At 51.5% G+C, this 19,532-nt stretch overlaps 3 protein-coding genes across 9 annotated transcripts in view; 2 read left to right on the top strand and 1 right to left on the bottom strand.

Moving 5' to 3' along the window:
- Nucleotides 1–9,237, top strand: part of ATF7 (activating transcription factor 7) — a 96,759-nt gene extending 87,522 nt beyond the window's left edge. For 3 of the 5 annotated variants that reach the window (XM_043965606.1, XM_043965607.1, XM_043965610.1), the window contains 2 exons: nt 566–674; nt 4,590–9,237. In XM_043965606.1, the coding sequence (XP_043821541.1) occupies nt 566–674; nt 4,590–4,810 (330 nt within the window). In that variant the 3' untranslated portion in view covers nt 4,811–9,237. Of the gene's footprint in view, nt 1–565; nt 675–2,452; nt 2,551–4,589 lie in introns of all 5 variants that reach the window. The other 2 variants (XR_006353202.1, XM_043965609.1) reach the window with 2 other exon arrangements.
- A 2,589-nt stretch (nt 9,238–11,826) lies between these two features.
- NPFF (neuropeptide FF-amide peptide precursor) lies at nt 11,827–13,014 on the top strand. The gene is given in 4 exon segments (XM_043965614.1): nt 11,827–12,200; nt 12,203–12,366; nt 12,641–12,762; nt 12,880–13,014. Coding segments are annotated over 4 exon segments (483 nt in total). The 5' UTR covers nt 11,827–12,121; the 3' UTR covers nt 12,998–13,014.
- Nucleotides 13,015–13,336: 322 nt separating this feature from the next.
- On the bottom strand, nt 13,337–19,234 carry TARBP2 (TARBP2 subunit of RISC loading complex). 3 transcript variants are annotated; one of them, XM_043965611.1, is made up of 8 exons: nt 18,800–19,234; nt 17,952–18,151; nt 17,280–17,382; nt 15,427–15,499; nt 15,124–15,241; nt 14,555–14,682; nt 13,917–14,109; nt 13,337–13,785 (listed from the first exon to the last, which is right to left on the bottom strand). In XM_043965611.1, exons 1-8 carry the CDS (start codon nt 18,931–18,933, stop codon nt 13,628–13,630), a joined length of 1,107 nt encoding a protein of 368 aa, XP_043821546.1. In that variant the 5' UTR covers nt 18,934–19,234; the 3' UTR covers nt 13,337–13,627. The 3 variants fall into 3 exon arrangements, with proteins under 3 accessions (XP_043821546.1, XP_043821547.1, XP_043821548.1); XM_043965612.1 differs by having other exon boundaries at nt 17,982–18,151; nt 18,800–19,224; XM_043965613.1 differs by having other exon boundaries at nt 17,952–18,146; nt 18,800–18,936.
- Between the last annotated feature and the right edge of the window lie 298 nt (nt 19,235–19,532).

Raw genomic sequence — 19,532 nt, 5'->3', positions numbered from 1 at the left:
TCCAGTGTGTAAGGAACCAGACTAAATGGATTATTCAATCCAGCAAAATATGGGCCCTAGATGTCCCTTTCATTTTGTAATCTACCGTATCCTAGCTGTAAACATGGAGCAAAAAGGTGTTCCCCTGAGTAAAGGTGGTCGGTGTTTCAAAAACCGAGAGGTTTGACTTCCCATTGAAAAGTTTAAAACAAAACTAAAATGATACCATTTTCTCTTATCTCAGTGGCCATGGCTAATGAGAGTGGCCTCTCTTGACCATTGCTCCTTTTTCACACTTTGGTCGTGTTTTCTGTAAACTACAGAATGTTACTATAAGTGTCTACTTCCTTCATATTTACTATGGGAACATCTTTAAATTCCATGACCACCCAGAACATGGCTTTCTGAAAGACATTGCTGGCTTTAGAGTCTTTCCTGGTAAAGGAAGAATATGCCTTTCCTGGGTGTATTTTCCTGGATTCATTTGTATGTCAGTCCCTACTCCCAGAACCCTGTGTTTATGGTCCCAAAAGCACAGAGCGGGGATTCTCCCTGATGTAATCTCTTCTTCCCTCTCTGCGTCCAGAATGAAGTCACATTACTGCGCAATGAGGTAGCCCAGTTAAAACAGCTGCTGTTAGCGCACAAAGACTGCCCAGTCACTGCACTACAGAAGAAGACCCAAGGGTACCTTGGTGAGTAGACAAGGCCCACATCTTCCCTACACAGGGAAGGTCAGTAAATCATAACTCCTTAACGTGGAAGGGAGGGCTGGGCAGGCAATTGAAGAAGGGGAAAGAAACCATTTAAAAGTTCCCTTTTTAATACCCTATTTAGAGACAGGATCTGCATTAAAAAGGGTTAGTATTCAGTTGAACTTTACTTCCTCTACATCCTACAAGAATGGAAGAGGCTTCCACTCCAGCTCTGCTTTGGTGCCCTGTGCAGGGTGGGTGGTGCTGGCTGTGGGTTGTTGGAGGGTATGCCAGCAGAGTATAAGTTGTAGCAGGTGCCACCAAGCTAGAAAGAAAAACAGCCCCTTGCTGAGTGTGGAGAAGTCCTTGCCCAGAAGGTTGGTCACCAGGCATCTGAGAGGGCTGGGGGAAGTGAGGTCTAGCAGTTAATGAAAGAAAGTCCTCAGAAGTCATGGCGTTAGCGGCGGCGGGGGGGGGGGGGGGGGGGGGGGGGGGCAGTTAGGTGGAGCAGTAGATAAAGCACCGGCCTTGAATTCAGGAGGACCTGAGTTCAAATACGACCTCAGACACTTGATATTTACTAGCTGTGTGACCCTGAGCAAGTCACTTAACCCTCATTGCCCCACAAAAAAAAAAAAAAAGTCATGGGAGGTTTATCTGAGTGGAAGGAGAACCCATCACCAGATCCTTGGATACATGGAAGGAAATCATGGAGGGGATTCATGGCATAGACGATTTAAGAGGCAAAGAAGAGGAAAGGCACATGTATTTGTAAATCTTGGTGATGTCAGTCCACATGATCTGCCTTCCTCTTTGTTTTGCTTATTCTGATAATAAAATTTGTTTGTGGCCCATGAATGTACCCTTTATCCAAACTGAGGAGGGAGGTCATTAGTAGCATTTGTAGGACAGAAAGAAAGCAGTCTGAGCTTTAAAATGTGTATTAGATAATCAAAAGGAGATTGAAGAAGTACAAATAATATACACATTGGCCTCACTTTATCAATTTTATCAGATACATTCTGGAAAAGTTGGATAAAATATTTGATACATTTTGAAAACTGACACAATGAATTATCTTTTCTGATTAACTTCCATCAAAATTTTTAAGATGTGTTCCCATAGAAAACTATTAGTATCAATATATAACAAAAGTCTCTTTTTACTTTAAATTTAACATTTTTATTATGAACTTAATCATCATTGGCAAACACAGGCATTTTACAAGATCATGGGGGGCAGCTAGATGGTGCAGTGGTTAAAGCACTGGCCCTGGATTCAGGAGTACCTCAGTTCAAATCCGGCCTCAGACACTTGACACTTACTAGCTGTGTGACCCTGGGCAAGTCACTTAACCCCCATTGCCTGCAAAAAAAAAAAAACCAAAACCAAAAAAATAACAAACAAGATCATGATCAAAAGTTTGTTGGACCCTCAGGCCATCTAATCCAAACCCCCCTTTTTACAGTTGAGGAAAGTGAGGCCCATCAAGTTTAAGTGATTTGCCCAAGGTACAAAAAATTAATCTGAATCTTAAGTATTATACATGTTGGTTTTTAAGTGTATCTTAAAATTCAACAAGGTGGTAACAAATTGCCCTGTTTGTCTCCCTTATGAACTTGTTTTTTGTTTTTGTTTTTGTTTTTTTCAGTTCCCTTGCTCTTTTCTGGATTTTTTGTGTTTGGAGGTTTTGTGTTTTTTTAGGTTTTTTTTTTTTTGGTTGCTCTCTAACTGCCCACTAATGCACTTCCTCTTCAAATAAAAATCCTCTCATCTAGCAAACAAATATAGTTAAGCAAAACAGAGCAATGCTGACCAAGTCTGGAAATGGATAGCCGATTCTGCACACCTACTCCATCACTTCTCTGCCAAGAGGGTGAGAAACCTACTTCATCATTAGTTTTCTGAACTCATGACTGGTCAGAACTCTGGATAATTTCAGAGTGATTTTCTTGTCTGTAAAAGAAAAAAAGTTTTATTAATAATTAACGGGGGCAGCTAGGTGGCACAGTGGATAAAGCACCGGCCCTGGATTCAGGAGTACCTGAGTTCAAATCCGGCCTCAGACACTTGACACTAGCTGTGTGACCCAGGGCAAGTCACTTAACCCCCATTGTCCCGCAACCAAAAAAAAAAAAAATTTAATGTAGAACTGAACGTTAAACTTTAGTACAGCTGTTTACATTGAAATTAATTTCAGCAGGGGCAGCTAGGTGGCACAGTGGATAAAATACCGGCCCTGGATTCAGGAGGATCTGAATTCAAATCCAACCTCAGACACTTGAGACTTCCTAGCTGTGTGACCCTGGGCAAGTCACTTAACCTTCATTGCCCTGCAAAAGAAAGAAAAAGAAATTTCAGCATATAAAACCCCAGCAAGATTCTTTCCTTTTCATTTGACTTTCCTTATATGACTGAAGTTCTCTGTGGAGGCAGCATGGTTTAGTGGCCTTAGACCAGAAAAGTTTATGTTCTAGTCCTCCCTCTGACATACCCTGGCCGGGTGACCCTGGGCAGGACTTCTCTTAACTTCTTAAGCCTTTCAGCAGCTCTCTGAGACTCAGAGTTGCAAAAAGTATTGGCCTTAACAGAGGAAGGGGATTACAGGACAGGGCCCATCCCCTGGGTGGGGTTAAGCATGGAGTTCCTTTGGTTTGACTCTTTTTGGTTTTTTTGCATCATTTCATGAAACTTTTATCAAATTTCTTTGTAGTCACACTCCCCTGTTGTTGAGTATGAGTATTGAGTATTGTCAGAGTATGAAACAGCTTTTCACACTTCACATAGAATCCTGCAATGAAATGCTCATACAGCCAAGGATGCTTTTTCAGCCAAAACAATGTAAATAATCTCTGCTTTATCATAACCCTTTAAAGTAGAGCTGCCCAAGCAGTTAATCAATATTTACCTCTAATAATTGGCTAATTAATGAAGGGAATCTTAATAGGTCTTTTACTTATTAAAAAGAAACTTGGTCATGTTGACTGGTTCTTGAGTAGGTGCTGTCATCAACTTGTGGTCCAATGATTTCTCAGGTTTCCCTAGTCCTCAGTAGATATTTGAGTGTTCAGAGAACATAACGAGTAGAGAAATGGTCAGAGATAGGCTGGAGTCAGTCATCAAAAGTTTCCTAAAGGATGTCTTTGTTTTAAAATAACTTTGGGGGGCAGCTAGGCAGCGCAGTGGATAGAGCACCAGCCTTAGAGTCAGGAGGACCTGAGTTCAAATCTAGCCTCAGACACTTGACACTTACTAGCTGTGTGACCCTGGGCAAGTCACTTAACCCCCACTGCCTCACTAAAAACAACAACAACAACAACAGGAGGGGTAACAACTCGTTAATCACAGTAACAGCCAACACTTACGTAGCACTTGAAGTTTTACAAAGCACTTTATCATCTCATTTGATCTACATGACAAACCTGGTGGGGTAGGTGCTATAATTATCCCCATTTTACAGATGAAGAAATTGAGGCAAACAGAGGTAAAGTGACGTGGCCAGGGTCACACAGCCAGTAAGAGTCTGTGGCTGGAGTTAAACTCAGGTCTTCCTGAGTTCAGACCCATTGCTCTCTCCACTCTCCCCCACCATCTGCCTGGTTGGGAATAGAGATCAAATAAGCTTGACTAGAACAGAGCATCCATATTGGTTTGTACCCTGTTTATATTTTCCCAGCTTCACTCCAGCTAAGGATAGGGGGCCTTCTATGGCTTTCTTCTCAGATGGTAATAGACCCAATGAAGCAGTGGGTTTTAGGCTTTCAGAATCATACCCTAGGCAGTGGCATATTTGTCTCTGTCCTTGTTAGACTTTCCATTTTATCTGACTTCTTTGGGCTAGCCCTTTGTGTCTGGGTGGCATCTGTTCTAATTTCAGTTCTTTTCCTTGGCTCCCCTGCCCCCTTTTCCTCCCAGCAGAAAGCCCCAAGGAGAGCTCAGAGCCAACAGGTTCCCCAGCCCCGGTGATCCAGCACAGCTCTGCAACAGCTGCTAGCAATGGCCTCAGCGTCCGCTCCGCCGCCGAAGCCGTCGCCACATCAGTCCTCACTCAGATGGCCAGCCAAAGGACAGAACTGAGCATGCCCATACAGGCGCATGTGATCATGACCCCACAGTCCCAGTCTGCGGGCAGATGATGCCTCCCCCAGTGGAGAAGTCCCTGGCCAGAGCTCGCCCTCCCAAAAGCTGAGAGAGACAACATCCCTTCTCCTCCTACCTGCCTTGCACATGGGATGGCAGGGGAGAAATTGTGTTTTAAGTGAGTAAAGGACAGTTATGGAGCTATTCACCTACATAGGTCCTACACATCTGACCTGTGTACTCTAAGGGCCTGCCAGCCCCAAAGCATCCGATCACTCCCACCTCACACCCCAAGGTGGGTTCTCATCCCCCATTGCAAAAGGTCTTCCTCAGTGGTGGAAATAACACCTCTCCAAGCCCCCTGTACTGTCCACATGCCCACCTGTTTTAACACTAACCTGTCTGCCAGCGGATCAAGAGAGTTTCTCTGCTCTCTTCCCCTCTGCCAAACTGTAGCCGTCACCTTTGCAAGGCTAGGCAGCGTGCTCGTGTCAGGCTGCCTGGAGAGCATGGGGAGGGTCCAACTGGAGTGTGCTGTCCCATCCAGCTCCCGTGCCCATACCCTCTCTGCCCTCAGAGCCTGGCTTGGTCCCCCAAAGCCACCAGCATTATCCTCCTCCCACCATCACCAGTTCTCCTATTTCAATATTAAGAATCTTGGGTTGCCCAAGTGGGCTCTCCTCCATTTCTCCAATACGCCTCGGCAACCTCGTTTTGTGGCCTTAAATTGTTAAGCCTCACCTGACTTCTGGGTTTTCTTCCCCATACCTCAGCTCAGACTGTTGGGACGCGATGGAGCCGTGTATGTCTACAGGAAATGCCATGTCAGGCTTCTTCCACAAAGTCCTTAAGACGGTGGTTTCTCTGCCTTTTGCAGCAGTTACCTGGCCAGCGTGCGTGTGCACATCTGTGCCTCTGCTGGTTTCTTCCCCTCGCCACACTTCTCTCTTAGCTCTCCTTCCATCAGTCTGCAGATCAAAGCAGCCCAGCACCAAGGCTGGGTGGTATGTTTACAGAAACTTACGTTTCCTAAATTGTTCCTCAGCCCAATCTTTACATTTAGAAGAACCTGTCCCCCTCAGGCTCTTCCTTCTCCTTCCCCCACCATCTTCCCAGGCCAGCTCTCCTTCCCCCACTTCTGCGGTTATCGCCCAGCTCTCGCTGCCTTCCCTCACCTGGGACCCAGAGTCCCCGGGCTCCTGAGGCCTGAGAGGCCAGGACATGATGTGAGCTCCCTTGGGTACAGTGAAATGTTGGCTCGGAAGGAAACCTCAGCCTTCCTCCGGTAGAGAGAGAGTGCCAGGAGCCGCCCTCTCCCTGTCCCAGCCTCCTGCGTGACTTCTGGTTTTCCCGGAACTAACTATGCAATTTTGTGGCAGGGCTAAAGGCATTACCCATGGGGAAGGCCTCTGGCGGTCCTGGAGCTGCCTGCTGCTGGCTGCCTGAGTCACCAGAGCCCTGGAGAAGGGCGAGCTCCCTCTCTCACCTTGTCTTCCAGAAGGAGTTGCCACGGAGAGCTAGGATCCCGCTTCATGCTTCTTTCTCCCCCGATAACACCTAAGCCAGGCCTCAGGCCCAGGGCTGCTGTCGGCTCTTTTTTGAACTTACCCAGATGTTTTTCAGGCCCAAAGCTGAGAAAGCTAACACACTGTGGAGCTGAGGAAGAGAAAGAAGTCCCTTTCTCTTCCTCCTTGGGGTCAAGGACGGTCCCTGGGATGACTCAGAGAGCTGCAGGCGTCACATCTGCAGCCAGGATCATTCCCAGCCTCAGCTCCTCAGCTCTGCCGGGCCGGCCTTCCTCAGACACTCAGAGCCGGCACATGCCTTCAGCATCCTTTGGCAAGTGCTTTAGGGCCCGTTTTTATTCTTAGCTTAGCACTGAGGGCCATGCTCGAAACCCTGCTGCCTTTATGGCTCCTAGGGAGCTCCACAGAGCTGTCCGGCTTCCCAAATCAAATGCTTTTAAACTTGAGGGTTTTCCCAAGCTCAGGTGTCTGTTGGGCAGCCACCTCCTTTTACCAAAGAAAAGGGTGCAGCTCCTGCCCTTCTGTCTCCATCTTGGAGGTGGGTTTGGGGGTAGATTATTGGCCCTCTCTTCCCCCAGGCCCATTCCCAAATCCTGGTGTGCCTGTACTCATCCGCTCAAGGAAAGCATTCGCAGAGTAGGGAACATCACAATTGTAGGCACTCAGGTTCTTCCTCCTCCCTTTCTCACTCCTCCGTGCAGAGTGCCCCTCCACACGAGAGCCCCAGGGGTGGTAACTGACAGGACCAGCGTGGTGAGCACCCCAGCCACGGCAGAATGAGAGCCTTTCTCTTGGCCTGTGGGGGCCTGAGACCTGAGAAGGGGCAGAGCTCCCTAGCAGAACAGGTGTGTGAAGGAAGAGCCCCCACTTAGCAAGCCTAGCTCCTGGAGCTCCAAAAACCACAGTGCCACAGCACCCAGACACAGCCTCCTTGGCCTGTGTGGAGGAAGAGAAGAGCCTTGGAGAGTGGCTCCCACCAGAAGCAGCAGCAGGAATGCCCTTGCTCTTGTACCATGTGTCACACAAACAACTTGAGTCTTTTTTTTTTTTTTGATGAGACAATTGGGGTTAAATGAATTGCCCAGGGTCACACAGCTAGTAAGTGTCAAGTGGCTGAGGCTGGATTTGAACTCAGGTCCTCCTGACTCCAGGGCCAGTGCTTTATCCACTGAGCCACCTACTGCCCTGACAACTTGAGTCTTAAGACATGCAGCAGGAGCAGCATCTGATTGTCTGCACCGCACCTCATCTTCTGCCTGATTTGTGTCCCCAGAGGTTACCTTGGCTTCTCTGACCAACCCCACAGTCCCTTAACCCCAAACACTCAACTTTTCACTCTTTGGCTCTAACCACTAGGCATACCTTGGGATGGGATCAGGTGGTGCCAGCCCACTCTGGTCCTATTCTGCATGAACTCTCCCTCTTGGTTCCTCCTCCCAGCATTCACTGCTGCCCAGCTCCATGCCTTCCTGCCCTTCTAGTCCGCTCATTCCTGGGAGGGGGCCCTTCCTCGATATAACCCATCCCGACTCCACAGACACAGACAGACATCAGTTCCCTACTTCCACCCATACTGAATTCTTCCTCCTGGGGCTTCACAGGTCCTCTATACTCTTCTCTTGGCCCCGCTTTGGGACAGAGGCCCTCCCAGGAAGCAGCCCGATTTGGGAGTGCCTCTGACCCCCTCAGCCCAAGCTTGCAATAATTCTCTATTAATAATGTACATTGTATACCCCAGATGGAAATGTTATCTTTGTTTTTTAACCTCATAACCTGACTGTTTAGAATTCAGCCTTCTGTATTGCATACATACGCCTCTGTTGATGTGCTTGCCACTCTTTTTGGACTTCTTTTGTGTCCGAGAACACGTGGGGGATGGGACGGGAAGCTGGAGAAGAGCCCCCGGCCAGGCAAGAGCGGCTCTTTTTTCTTTTGGGGGTTTTTGTTTTTATTTTTGAGATTTTCTTTCCTAGCTCCTCTCCTTCCTCTCCCTCCCCCAGACAGACCAGGAGGTTGAGTGGACGTCAGCCAGCCCCCATTTCTACCTTGGGTTGCTCTGCCGTTTGGGCTTTTTTTTGAAGATCCTGGTCTCAGAATGGGGCCATCACAGGGCCTTACCCCAGCTTCAGGGCTGGGCTGAGGGAGCACAGAAGGGTCCCCTGGTGCCTTATCAGTCACTTGCTGTGAGCTACAGGGAGAGGATGGTCAGGAGCAGCCCGTTAATTGGCTTTACCATAAGGGGACTTTGACCTCTTTGTTGGTGTGTGTTAAATACTTCCCCTTGTTCCTCACGCCCCCTCCCCCCCCAACTGTGACATTTTCACTCCAAAAAAACCTCAGGTAGAAAGAAGGTGGTTTGGGAAGATAGGTGTCTCCTCCCCTCCATGATGTTTAGTTAGGGCCAGGTGGGCCATCATCCTGTGTCTCTCCAGGACACAGAAAACAGCCTGAGTCTTGTGGGCGGGGGGGGGGGGGGGTAGGGGAGCTCTAGCGCCTGCCGTGGAAGAGAGAAATGGCAATGTCATGATGTTGGGTCTCTAAAAGGAAGCAGTGCATATCTAGTGACTATATCTCCGTACATCTATATATCCTTGACATGTAACCTTACCTTCCCATCCAACCCCCTCTCCCTAGACAAGGGGCTCTTCTCTGTTTCCAGGTTTCCCTACCCTCAGAAGTGAGCTGCCAGGGGGTGGGTTGTGCTGCCAGCTATTTTATTACAAAGAGATTTCTTCCCTTCTCCCTCCCCTCCATTCTCTAAATCTGCATGACAGAAATGCCCTGTGAGCAGGCTCTCACAAATTCCCAGGAAGGGGACTGGGCAAGGACTTGACTCCGCTCTCCCTGAGTTTCCTCTCCTTTGCCTCCTAGCTGTTTCCTCCTAGCCATTGTCCCTCCCTCCCCCACATATATTGTGCCTTATTTAATGCTGCAAATATAACATTAAACTATTAACAAGAGAAATGATCGTGTGTGTTCTGTTGCTGCTTTAATAGCCAGGTAAAATCATTTCAATGTCTGCCGTGCTTTTCTGCGACTGGAAAGCACTTTGTGTCCGTGTTCTCTCATCCCGTCCCTGAGGGGAGAAGAAGAAGCGATTACGTTCCCCAGTTTGCAGACCAGGAAATGGAGTGCAGAGGAGGTGACTTATTTATGCAACAAAGGAAGCAGCATGGCAGGCAGTGGGAGGGGTGGATGACCAGAATTGAGACTGGAGGTGCCACATGGACCTCATGAGAGTGATCATTCTCCATGGAGTTTCCCAATCATCTGAACTGCAAACCAGAGGAAGAAGGGGCTAACCAGCAATGTCAATGGGTGCCCATCTTTTCATTGCCCTGCTGGCTAGCAGCCACCCCCCAAAAAGACTCAGCTAGGGTGTAGACATCAGAATGTCCTCAGCTTTCAGCTTAGTGAAGGTGATGAGCTCAGGAACCACAACCACAGAAAAGGTTCAACAAAGAGAACATTTAATAAGTGGGTGCCGTATAGCACTGGGCTGGGGCCTGGGAATGTAAAGAAAGAAGAATCCTTGCTCTTCAGAAGATAGATTGTATGTTCTATAGGGGAGACAGTGTGGACCTATGTAGGGGTGTACAGAATATATCCTCACTCCACACCTGTGTGGCCTCGGACAGGTGTCTGATTATACTGGGCCTCAGACTCCTTCCTGTAAATGAAGAGACTGAACTGGATAAGCTAGGAGATCCCTTCTTTTTAATTTTTTGGTGAGGCAATTGGGGTTAAGTGACTTGCCTGGGGTCACACAGCTAGTAAGTGTTAAATGACTGAGGCCGGATTTGAACTCAGGTACTCCTGACTCCAGAGCCGGTGCTCTATCCACTGTGCCACCTAGCTGCCCCTAGGAGATCCCTACTTAATCTAAGAAACTGATTCAGCTTGTCACAATGCAAGGCTGAGAGATTTTAGAGCCCAGGGACACGAGAGGGAGAGACTTTATAGACCTTGTTTCTTCCTGCCTCCACCGGAGACCAGAATAAAAGGGAATGAGTTTTTAAATGTCGCAGATAAAACTGAGGTGTGAGGCAAGAACCCACTCAGAGTATTTTAGTGCCTGAAGAGTTACCTTCCCTTAGGAGTAGGAAAGGTTATTCTCAATCCCCTGTTTGTGAGCCAGAGGGTCTAACTAACCAGGACATTGTAGCCAAGGACAGTCCTTGGAAGTCCTGCCTCAACCTTGGAAAGAAAGGATTCCAACTTTCACACCAACTTTCAGGCCTCCCCCAGAGCTGAATTCTATAAATGCCATGTAAATGTTTTCAGGTGACCCAATGGGCAATGGAAAGAAGTATGGTTGGCATATGCAAACCAAGACGTTTTTTAAAAATAAAAGTATTTTATTATTTTCCAGTTACATGTAGAGACAGTTTTCAACATTTGTTTTTATAAGATTTCCAATTTCAAATTTTTCTCCCTCCCCTTCCCTCCTCCCCAAGACAGCAGGTAATCTGATACAGTTTTTATATGTACAATAACATTAAACATTTCTGCATTAGTCATGTTATAAGAGAAGAATCAGAGCAAAAAGGAAACTCCCCCCCCCAAAAAAAAAACCCCAGCACTAAAAACAAAAGAAATAGTATGGTTCAATCAGCATCCATATTCCACAGTTCCTTTTTTTTTTTTTTTCCTGGATTTGGAGACCCTCTTCCATCAAAACCATGACATTCTTAAGAAATTATATATGACACCATCGAAAAAAAAAATGTAAGCCAGTCAACTAGCAAGAACAAGAATTAGTAGATGGATGGCATCTACCAAATGTATTTTTTTCTTTTTCCTTTTGGTGAGGCAATTGGGGTTAAGTGACTTGCCCAGGGTCACACAGCTAGTAAGTGTCAAGGGTCTGAGGCTGGATTTGAACTCAGGTCCTTCTGAAACCAGGGCTGGTACTCTATCCACTGAGTCACCTAGCTGCCCCCAAATGTGTTTTTTAAAAAGGGGAGAAAACCTGAAAAGCCTTCGGGTACATTGGGATTTTACAAAAATGGATGAGCAGGAATCACACACACAAGGATGCAAAAAAATCCAGATGAGCTAGCTTGAGCAATGAGAGACAGCAGCCACTGGGTGGCAGCAGCACTCCACCTGTGCTCAGAGATGGGTGGAAGCACTAGGTTATAGGACTCTTCAACAGAATCCGACAACTGGATGGACTACATCCCCCAAATGCAGTCTCCTAAACCATGCTTTCCCATCCACTGGCCATCCCAAAGCATTAGATTCCCTTGAGGGAAGCCATCAGAGCGTAAGGGGATCCTGTCATCCTGACTCCTAGATTCTCCATCTCTACTTCCAACCCCAAGCCAGAAGGGAAGGAGAAAAGCTACCATGGGGGAGCCTGGGGCCCAGATCTCCTCACCTTCAATCCCTCTTCATCCCCTCCTGGGGGTCAGAGTGCTGATTTAAGAGGAGGCCCCAGAAGGTCATTAAATCCAGCCCCCTGTCTTCAATTCAGTTAAAATGAAGGGGGAAGGGGGTCTCCCCACCATCGATGGTTAGGACTTTGTTCCCTGCCCCAGTGCTACTCCTCCCTTTTCCAAATCATACCCTCCATTCCTAGTTCTTCCAAGGCAGGACCTCCCCCACCTTTCGGTTTCTCCCTGAATGCCTCTTGGAGGTGAGGATATAGGGGGTGGGGAGCAGACAGCCAGTCAGAGCTCTCCAACCTGTTGAGGAATGGCCAGACTTTGACAAAATGCCTGCAATTAATGAGTTTCTTAAGCTCTGGAGACAAGATTTAAGTGTTTAATAAAGTCAAGAGCTCCAGGCTTAGGGGCTGAGGGCCTGGGGCTGAGAGCTAGAAGTCCCAGGAGTGTCATGGGAGGGGATCCCAGGCGGCCCTTAATGGGGCTGAGCATTTCCGCTGCCAGCTCAGCCCCCACCCTCCCACCTCATCTTCGGGGGACAGCAGGTATAAAAGTCGGGTGTGGCAGACAGGCAGGAGAGAAGCCAACATGGATTCCGGGCGACTGGCTGTGCTGCTGCTGGTGGTAGCAGTGGGCAGGGGCCAAGCGGAAGGACCAGGGAGTACCAATGGGGGAGTCAGGGACCATATTTTCATGGTAAGTGAACCTCCATCATCCAAGTTTCTCCCCATCAGCTGTCTGCCCTAAGGCAAAAGCAGGCATGAGGGGCTTCAGGTCTGAGTTCCAATCTTCAACCATGCTAGTTCTCCAGAAGCAGGGAGGGCATTCTCATGATCACCCCCTTAACATTCCACCCGGAATCCAGACCAGTCTCCTGAGGAAGACTCTCCCCAGCCCTTATGCATGAGTCAGCTTTTCTCAGCCCTGGTTCCTTCATGTGTCCCAATCCCTGCTGCCCACTGGGCTGTAGGAGGAAGAGAATGGACCCCCTGCTAGACTGGATGCCCAGACACCTGCGTCTCTCCTGCAGTCCCTGCTACAGGCCATGAAGAGACCTGGCCGGAGCCCAGCCTTTCTGTTCCAGCCCCAGAGGTGAGAGTCCAAAAGGAGACAGCTGGACAGATCGGGGGCTTGGGAGGGGGGCTTGGGAAGGAAGGAAATGTGAGGCAAGGAACATGGGTGCCTCGCTCAAGACAGCTATCTCCACAGGTTTGGCCGAGATGCCCGGAGGAGCCCTGGCAGACAGTGGCTTAGTGCCCAGGCTGGGGAGGGACCTAATCCTCTGTTCTGGAGCCTGGCTGCCCCACAGCGCTTTGGGAAAAAGTGATGGTGCCCTAAACAGACTTGTTCTTGCATGCAGAACACGCCATTTGTCCTAATAAAAGCATCTTACAACCAGATGTGTTGTCTATGTCTGTTTTTGGCTTTGGGGGTTGGGAAGTGTCCCCTTCCCCATTACCCCAACAATAGCCTCTCCTTAGATTAAAGCAACTATCCCCCCAGCCATGAGATGGGCTGACAATACCCCTGCCCAACTTCTGAAAAGATGGAGAAGTGAAGCAGAAGAGGGGAAAACAAGGAAAGGGGAAAAGGAGGCAGAGCAGGGCAACCGAGAGCAAATAAAGCCGCCGCCTCCCTCCTCGGAGAGACAGAGACACCACCAGAATTAGCAAAGCAGTCAGAGAGCCGTGTTTATTCTGAGGAATAGGAAGGGCCTCTCCCCCAATCACACAGTTTCCTAAGTAACATGATCAGGAATTCGGAGAAAGGCCCGGGCCCTTGGGTGCCCCTGTCCCCAGGCCTCAAGGCAGGCAGTCTGTAACAGAGGTAGAAAAGGTACCTCTCCCAGGCACCAGAGCTGGACCACCAGCCCCCGAACCGCAGAGGGGCCGAGCCGGCAGAGGGCGCAGGGCGGAGACAGAGCCCACGGCGGCCAGAGTCTGGCCGCCGGGAGCATTCACTTGCCCCCAGCCATGATCTTGAGGTACTGCAGAGCGTGGCGGGCTGCCTCCCCTCGGGCGGCTTCCCGGGTGGGCGCCGAGCCATGGCACACCGTGGCTGGCTGTGTAGACAGTTCCACCAGGCACTGACAGAGCCCACTTAAACTCAGCTCATCTGAGGAGGGAGAGAGAAGGGAGGCAGAGGGGAACCACCCACCTCCTCACACTGCTCCTCCCCTTGTCCCCCGGGCCCATCACGGTTTGGCTCCAGCCCCGCGCCCCGCCCCCAGCCCGACCCCTCCATACCGATGTCCAGGTAGCTGACGTGGAAGGCTTGTTCCTCAGAAAGCTCGCTGAGGACGCTGCAGCAGCCCGGGCCCAGAGAGCCAAGGGGGCAGCTCCGGAGGGACAGGATCTTCTCCCCGGCCGAATTGCGGAGAGAGTCCCAGGTGCAACCCGGGCTACGGCCCCTAAGGCCGTCCATGCGGGAGCCGATGCCCTGCCGGACGGAGGAGGGCGAGTCACGGAGGAGGCCTGGGCCCGGTCCTGGGCGTCCCTGCTGCAACTTACAACTGCCCCCAGCCTGCCCCCACCGCCGCCCTGCTCTGCAGCCGTGTAACGGGGGAACCCGGCAAGCAGACCCATGTCTGACCATGCGGGGAGAACCACAAACGCTCCCAATCGCCCTTTAACCAGGAATACTGGACAAAGCCAAGTGGCCTGGGTCAGCTCCAGTCCTTACAAGGGGCGTGACAGCGCATCAGGCCCCGGGCAAGGCATGGGGCCCGCTGGAGCTGCCCCACCTGCTGTCAAAAAAGTGCTTGGGCAACAGGCCTAAGGCCAGGGAGGCAGGCCGAGTGGCCTCCTAAGGCTCCTGGGGGAGGGGGGGGGGGCAGAGGAGAGGACTGGGGGGGGCCTGTGGGCCGTGTACAGCAGACACTCACGATGGAGAAGTGGTCATCGTCGGGCTCAGCCTCGGGGCCGTCCCTGGGGTCCAGGGGCACAGTGTGCACCCTCAATAGCATCTTGGCTGCTGCATTGCGCTTGGCCAGTTTCTTGGAGGTGCCACTGCCTGGGGGAAGGGAGGTAAGAGTGGCATCCAGGTCTACCATCCCTAGTCCTCCCAATACCTCGCACCCGTGGTGTGTTGAGAAAAACAGGGTGGATCCCCAGGCACCTTCTCCTCCAAGATTACTGATGGGGGTGGAGATGAAGATGGAGAGAGGAGCTAGCATCTCAGCTCAGGGCCTGCAGGCCAGGGACCAGAAAAATGGAAAGGAGATCTGGGAAGTGGGTGACAAAAGAAGCTGGGACAGAGTTAGGAGAGCAGTTAAGAGATGACTTAAAGAAGGGAAGAGGAGGTGGGACAGTAGTAACATCTGTGGGGTATGGAGGCGGGGGAAGCCACACAAACTAAGCCACGGGGGAAAGCAAGGTAGGAGGAAGCAAGAGGGCAGAGAAGTCAGAGCCAGGGTGGTGAGAAGTATGGGGCCCCCCGGCCCTGGTGAATCACCAATCTCGATGAAACGCTCCACCCGGCAGGTCATGGTGAATTCCTTTCGGTGTGCTGGGCCCGACTCCTGGGTCACGGTGTACTCGGGCAGCCGCCAGCCCTTCTGTACCACCAGCTCCTGGGAGCAGTGTGGAGAGAGGAGATTGAGATGGCAGGATGATGCCAATGAAGAAGCTGCCCCTCCCCTGCTGTGGGTACCAGGTTGCAACGTTGCCTTGAAACACCAAGGTACGGGGAACCACCGCCCCACTCCCAGTCACCCAGGAAGGAGCTGACTGAGGCTCAGTGCAGAGCAGACCGTACCTGTAAAGCCCCTACAGGGTTACATTCAGACTGCTGAGGAGAAACAGGCGCCTTGACCTCCACTGGGGGGCTCCTAAGACAGACAGACACAGGTGGAGCTCAAGTCCGAAACAAGGCTGCCCAGAATCTCAGGGGTGAAACAGCCCTCCAAGCTGGACAGAACGACGGGAAGCTGACAAGAAGCCCCCGTCAGCCCAGATGTGGGGGAATCCAGCCTCTGTCTGAAGGGAGCCCCACTGAGCCCCAAGGAAGCTCTCCCTTCTGGGAATCAGAAAGCTCTCTGCCATTTCTACCCTGTGCATGCACTGTCAGGGGCCACACAGAACGAGTCTCAGGAACATCCTCCTCCTTCCACACAACACCCTCTTTTTCCAGACTAAACGTCCCAGGCCCCTTCGACTAATTCTCCTCTAGCACAGTCTCTGGTCCCTAATCCAAGCCTCCTTCCTCTCCGTAGCCCAATTCCAGCCTCTCTCAGCCCCCATGGGCAGGAAGTCCTTTCAAACATCCGGCCATAGGCCCTGCTGCCGACAACAGGCTTCCCACCCTGAGAAACAGGGACTCCCTCCCACATCATGAGTGAAAGCTCATGTAGGCTCTCGGTGAAACAGCTATTTCCAAGGTCTTCAAACTGTAGTTTTGAGAATATGGAACCCATTCTGACCACAGAGAGGAGAAAGGTCTGTGTGTTAACATGCCTGAAGCACCATCTGCCCCAGGTCAAACACGGGTAGGAACCATCTCTATTCCCAAAGAATAGAAAATGAGAAAATGCTCTGAAACATCCCATTTCCACCAGACACATGAAAATCCTCCTGCCCCCAACCCCACCTGCTGGTATCAGTTGTACCACTCTGCCCCCCAGGGTCCTACTAACACTGTCTGGCCGTTAGCAGAGAAGGCTTGGAAAAGAACTGGCCCAAGACTGGAGGGAAACCACTTGTCCCTCTCTTTACTCCTTGGAGCCATGTTGAACATGTAGAGCAAGCACAGCAACGGGGATAGCAGCAGCAGCTGGCAGGGATTCGGAGGAAAGAAGGGAACTTCCCAAGGGGCAGGGGGCCTGCTGATTCACATCCTGCACTGTCTTCTCACCAGCTGGGAAGAACCCCAAATTCCTTCCCAGCCCAAAGTTTTTCTACCCGAAGAGACAAAAGGAGGTATTTGGAATGTTGGAAAGAGTTAGGATTTAGCATTTTTAGAGGTATTTAGGCTGGAAAGAGAAAGGGGAGTACTGGACAGGCAGAGGTTCCATGGGGATCAACCCTCTTGAAGGGCCCCACCCCCACCCCATGAGTAGCTAGGTGGTACAGAGGATAGAGTGCCAGGCCTGGAGTCAGGAAGACTCATCTTCATGAGATCAAATCCTGTCTCAGACCCTTGCCAGCTGTGTGATCCTGAACTCCTTAGCCCTGTTTGCCTCAGTTTCCTCATATGTAAAATGACCTTAAAAGGAAATGGCAAACCACACCGGTATCTCTGCCAAGAAAACCCCAAATGGGATCACAAAGAGTCAGATGCAATTGAAAAAACGACACAACAAGGGCCCCTCCACAGGGGTTCGGCTCAGGCAAGTGTGACTGATCACTGTCCTGATTCCTTCGCTGTCTAAACAGTCGGAAAAGGGAGTTTAGTTTGGAAGCTCTCCCCCATTAGACTAGGACCTCCAGTTTCAAGGCTAAATGAGGGTCTGAACACCCCAGGAATCCTTGGCAGGGCCACTAAGCAGCTGCCCCGGGAGGGGACTCGGCTATTGGCTGACCCATACCAACTAGTGGGAGAGATCATCAAGCTGCATCTTAATGGGCAGGACGGCTTTTCCAAGGGCTCAGGAATTGCTTGGAACACCTCACCTTCCATCTTCCAGAAGCGGCTCCAACATGTTTCCTCCCTTCAAGTGTTTGAGGGCCACCTCGGCTGCTTTGTGCTTGGCAGCTTTCTTGCTGGGGCCCTGACCTGGGAGAGGGGGTGCAGGTTACACAAGAGCAGGGAGAGCCCTGAGCCCCAGCCCCCTGCCACCATGCAGAACTAGAATCAAACCATTCCATACAGACACTCCCCTGTGGTCTCTTAGTTAATCTGCTCTAGCGTCTCACAATCTACTCTCAATCCTTCATACAGAACTTCAAAAATAAGTCACTGTTGCTTTTAAAAGACCTGTCATTTTCCAGTGCCCTTTCCCCAAAAGAACCCTTCCTTATACTAAAAAAGTAAACTTAAGCAAAACAAGGTAACAGCTGTGTCTGACAGCATTCCGCCCATCTGGGGCAGACGACCACCTCTACCAAGAGGAAGGAGGTATTTTTGGTCTAAATCCCACATTCTCTTGTTTTATCCTCGAGAGAAATGAAGCCTGGCCAATTGTCAGAGACACCTGAGGTTCAGCCCCCCACCCCCTCCCAGCTGAAGAAGTCTAGTTCCCTGCTCCTTTCACCACTCCAACTCCTGCCCCCCCCCAACCTTGGAGGAAAGTAAAGGCCCCTCCCCCCAAGGTGAAGACCTGTGGAGGTCCTGAGAACACGCACCCCTGGCCAGGGCACCCGACGCCCCCTCACCAGTGCAGCTGGTGTCACCGACGGTGACTCGGAAGGTGAAATTGGGCTGGTGGGCTTGGCCCTCGGCTTTGAGGAGGTCGTACACGGGAGTCTTCCCTATTCTGGTCCCATACTCCTGCAGAAGGCTGATTGGGGTCTTGCCAGGACTGGCCGCCAGCATTTGCTCTATACTAGGGGGAGGTACACAGACCTGCATCACGGCCCCCCACGGCCCCCCACTGATGGGCGCTGCCTGCTGGGACCCAGGGGGAGAGGGCTAGGGTGGATGGGGAGTGGAGATGGTTGGGGTCAGCTCCTGCCTTAGTTCAGAGACAGGGAGGGAGGCCGGAGGATGCTACGAGGGGCACGATGACCACAACCAGGGCACATTTTTGGTTGTGAAGAATGGGGGGCTTATGACCAATGCTCCAGGGTCCAGCATCCTCGTACGTAATAGAAGCAGTGTCCTCTGACCAAGTGCATGTTGGGAAACTCAGTGACCACAACCCTAGAGCATGCAATCAACAAAGGGGGGGCCCTGCCTCGGTGCATTCTGGGAATCAAGTAAACACTAAAAACTGGGTAGCCTCCACCCAAGTGCATGGTGGGCCGTTAGTAGCCTCTAGCGTGGTGCATGGTGGGAACAGAGCAGCCAGTGCCGCGGTGGCTGCTGGGAATAGCCCCGTCCCGTCCCGGTGCCTGGGCTAACCACCCCTCCCCACCCCCAACCCCCAGCCCCAGCCTCCCAAAGCCCGGTGCATGCTGGGTCTACGCGCTCCGCCCCGCTCCCGCACTGCGGCCTCCGCCCTGCAGGGGTCAGTGTGAGTTGGACAACTCACCTGGGGAGTCCGTAGCTTGTGATGATCCCGGAACCCTGCTCCTCCTCACTCATTCCCTCCTCCGTCCCCGCGGGCGCCACCGTGACTGCAGGCTCCGCGCGCCCCGAGCCTCCGCCGCCGCCACCAACGAGCATGGGCTGGGGCCGGGGCCGCAGCCGGGGCCGGGGGAAGAAGGTGGGGGACGTCGCGGGGCATGCCGGAACATGTAGTCCTCAATCCTCTCCATTCCATTGGCCTCCAAGAGAAGCGAGGCTACCCGCCCCACAATTCTCCGGGGGAGTTAGCCCACCCGGGTCGCAGTGGCTTCTGGGAAGAATTGTCTTCCTCCTCCCCAAACTCAGTCTGAATTTCACCCTCCTCAATGGGCGAGGATGATTCCTTGAGCGTGCGTGCCGGAGGATGACGAGCGGGGCGGAGTCTGGAGAACTACAAGATCCAGAAACCTCCTCACCGCAGAGCGTTTTCCCCTGAAGGGGTGGTGCCCTGCACGCGCCACGGGTACCGCCACGTCGATTGGCTCCTCCTGCCAACTCCCTCCGAGCCAGCTGCCTGTGATTGGCCCACTAGGGCCTGAAGGGAAAAGGGAGAGGAGCAAGGACTTGGGGAGCCAGGTTGGGGCACCGCGAAACATAGGGCGCTGTGGACTCTTTCCCGGGAGAGCCTGTGATTGGCTGAGGGCCCGGCCCCTGGTGGGGAGCCGGGAGAAGCCGGCAGAACCCCGCAGTGTATGCGG

This window comes from Dromiciops gliroides, chromosome 5 (genome assembly GCF_019393635.1).
Source record: "Dromiciops gliroides isolate mDroGli1 chromosome 5, mDroGli1.pri, whole genome shotgun sequence".
Lineage (NCBI taxonomy): Eukaryota > Metazoa > Chordata > Mammalia > Microbiotheria > Microbiotheriidae > Dromiciops > Dromiciops gliroides.
This window is presented reverse-complemented; position numbering and strand designations above follow the sequence as displayed.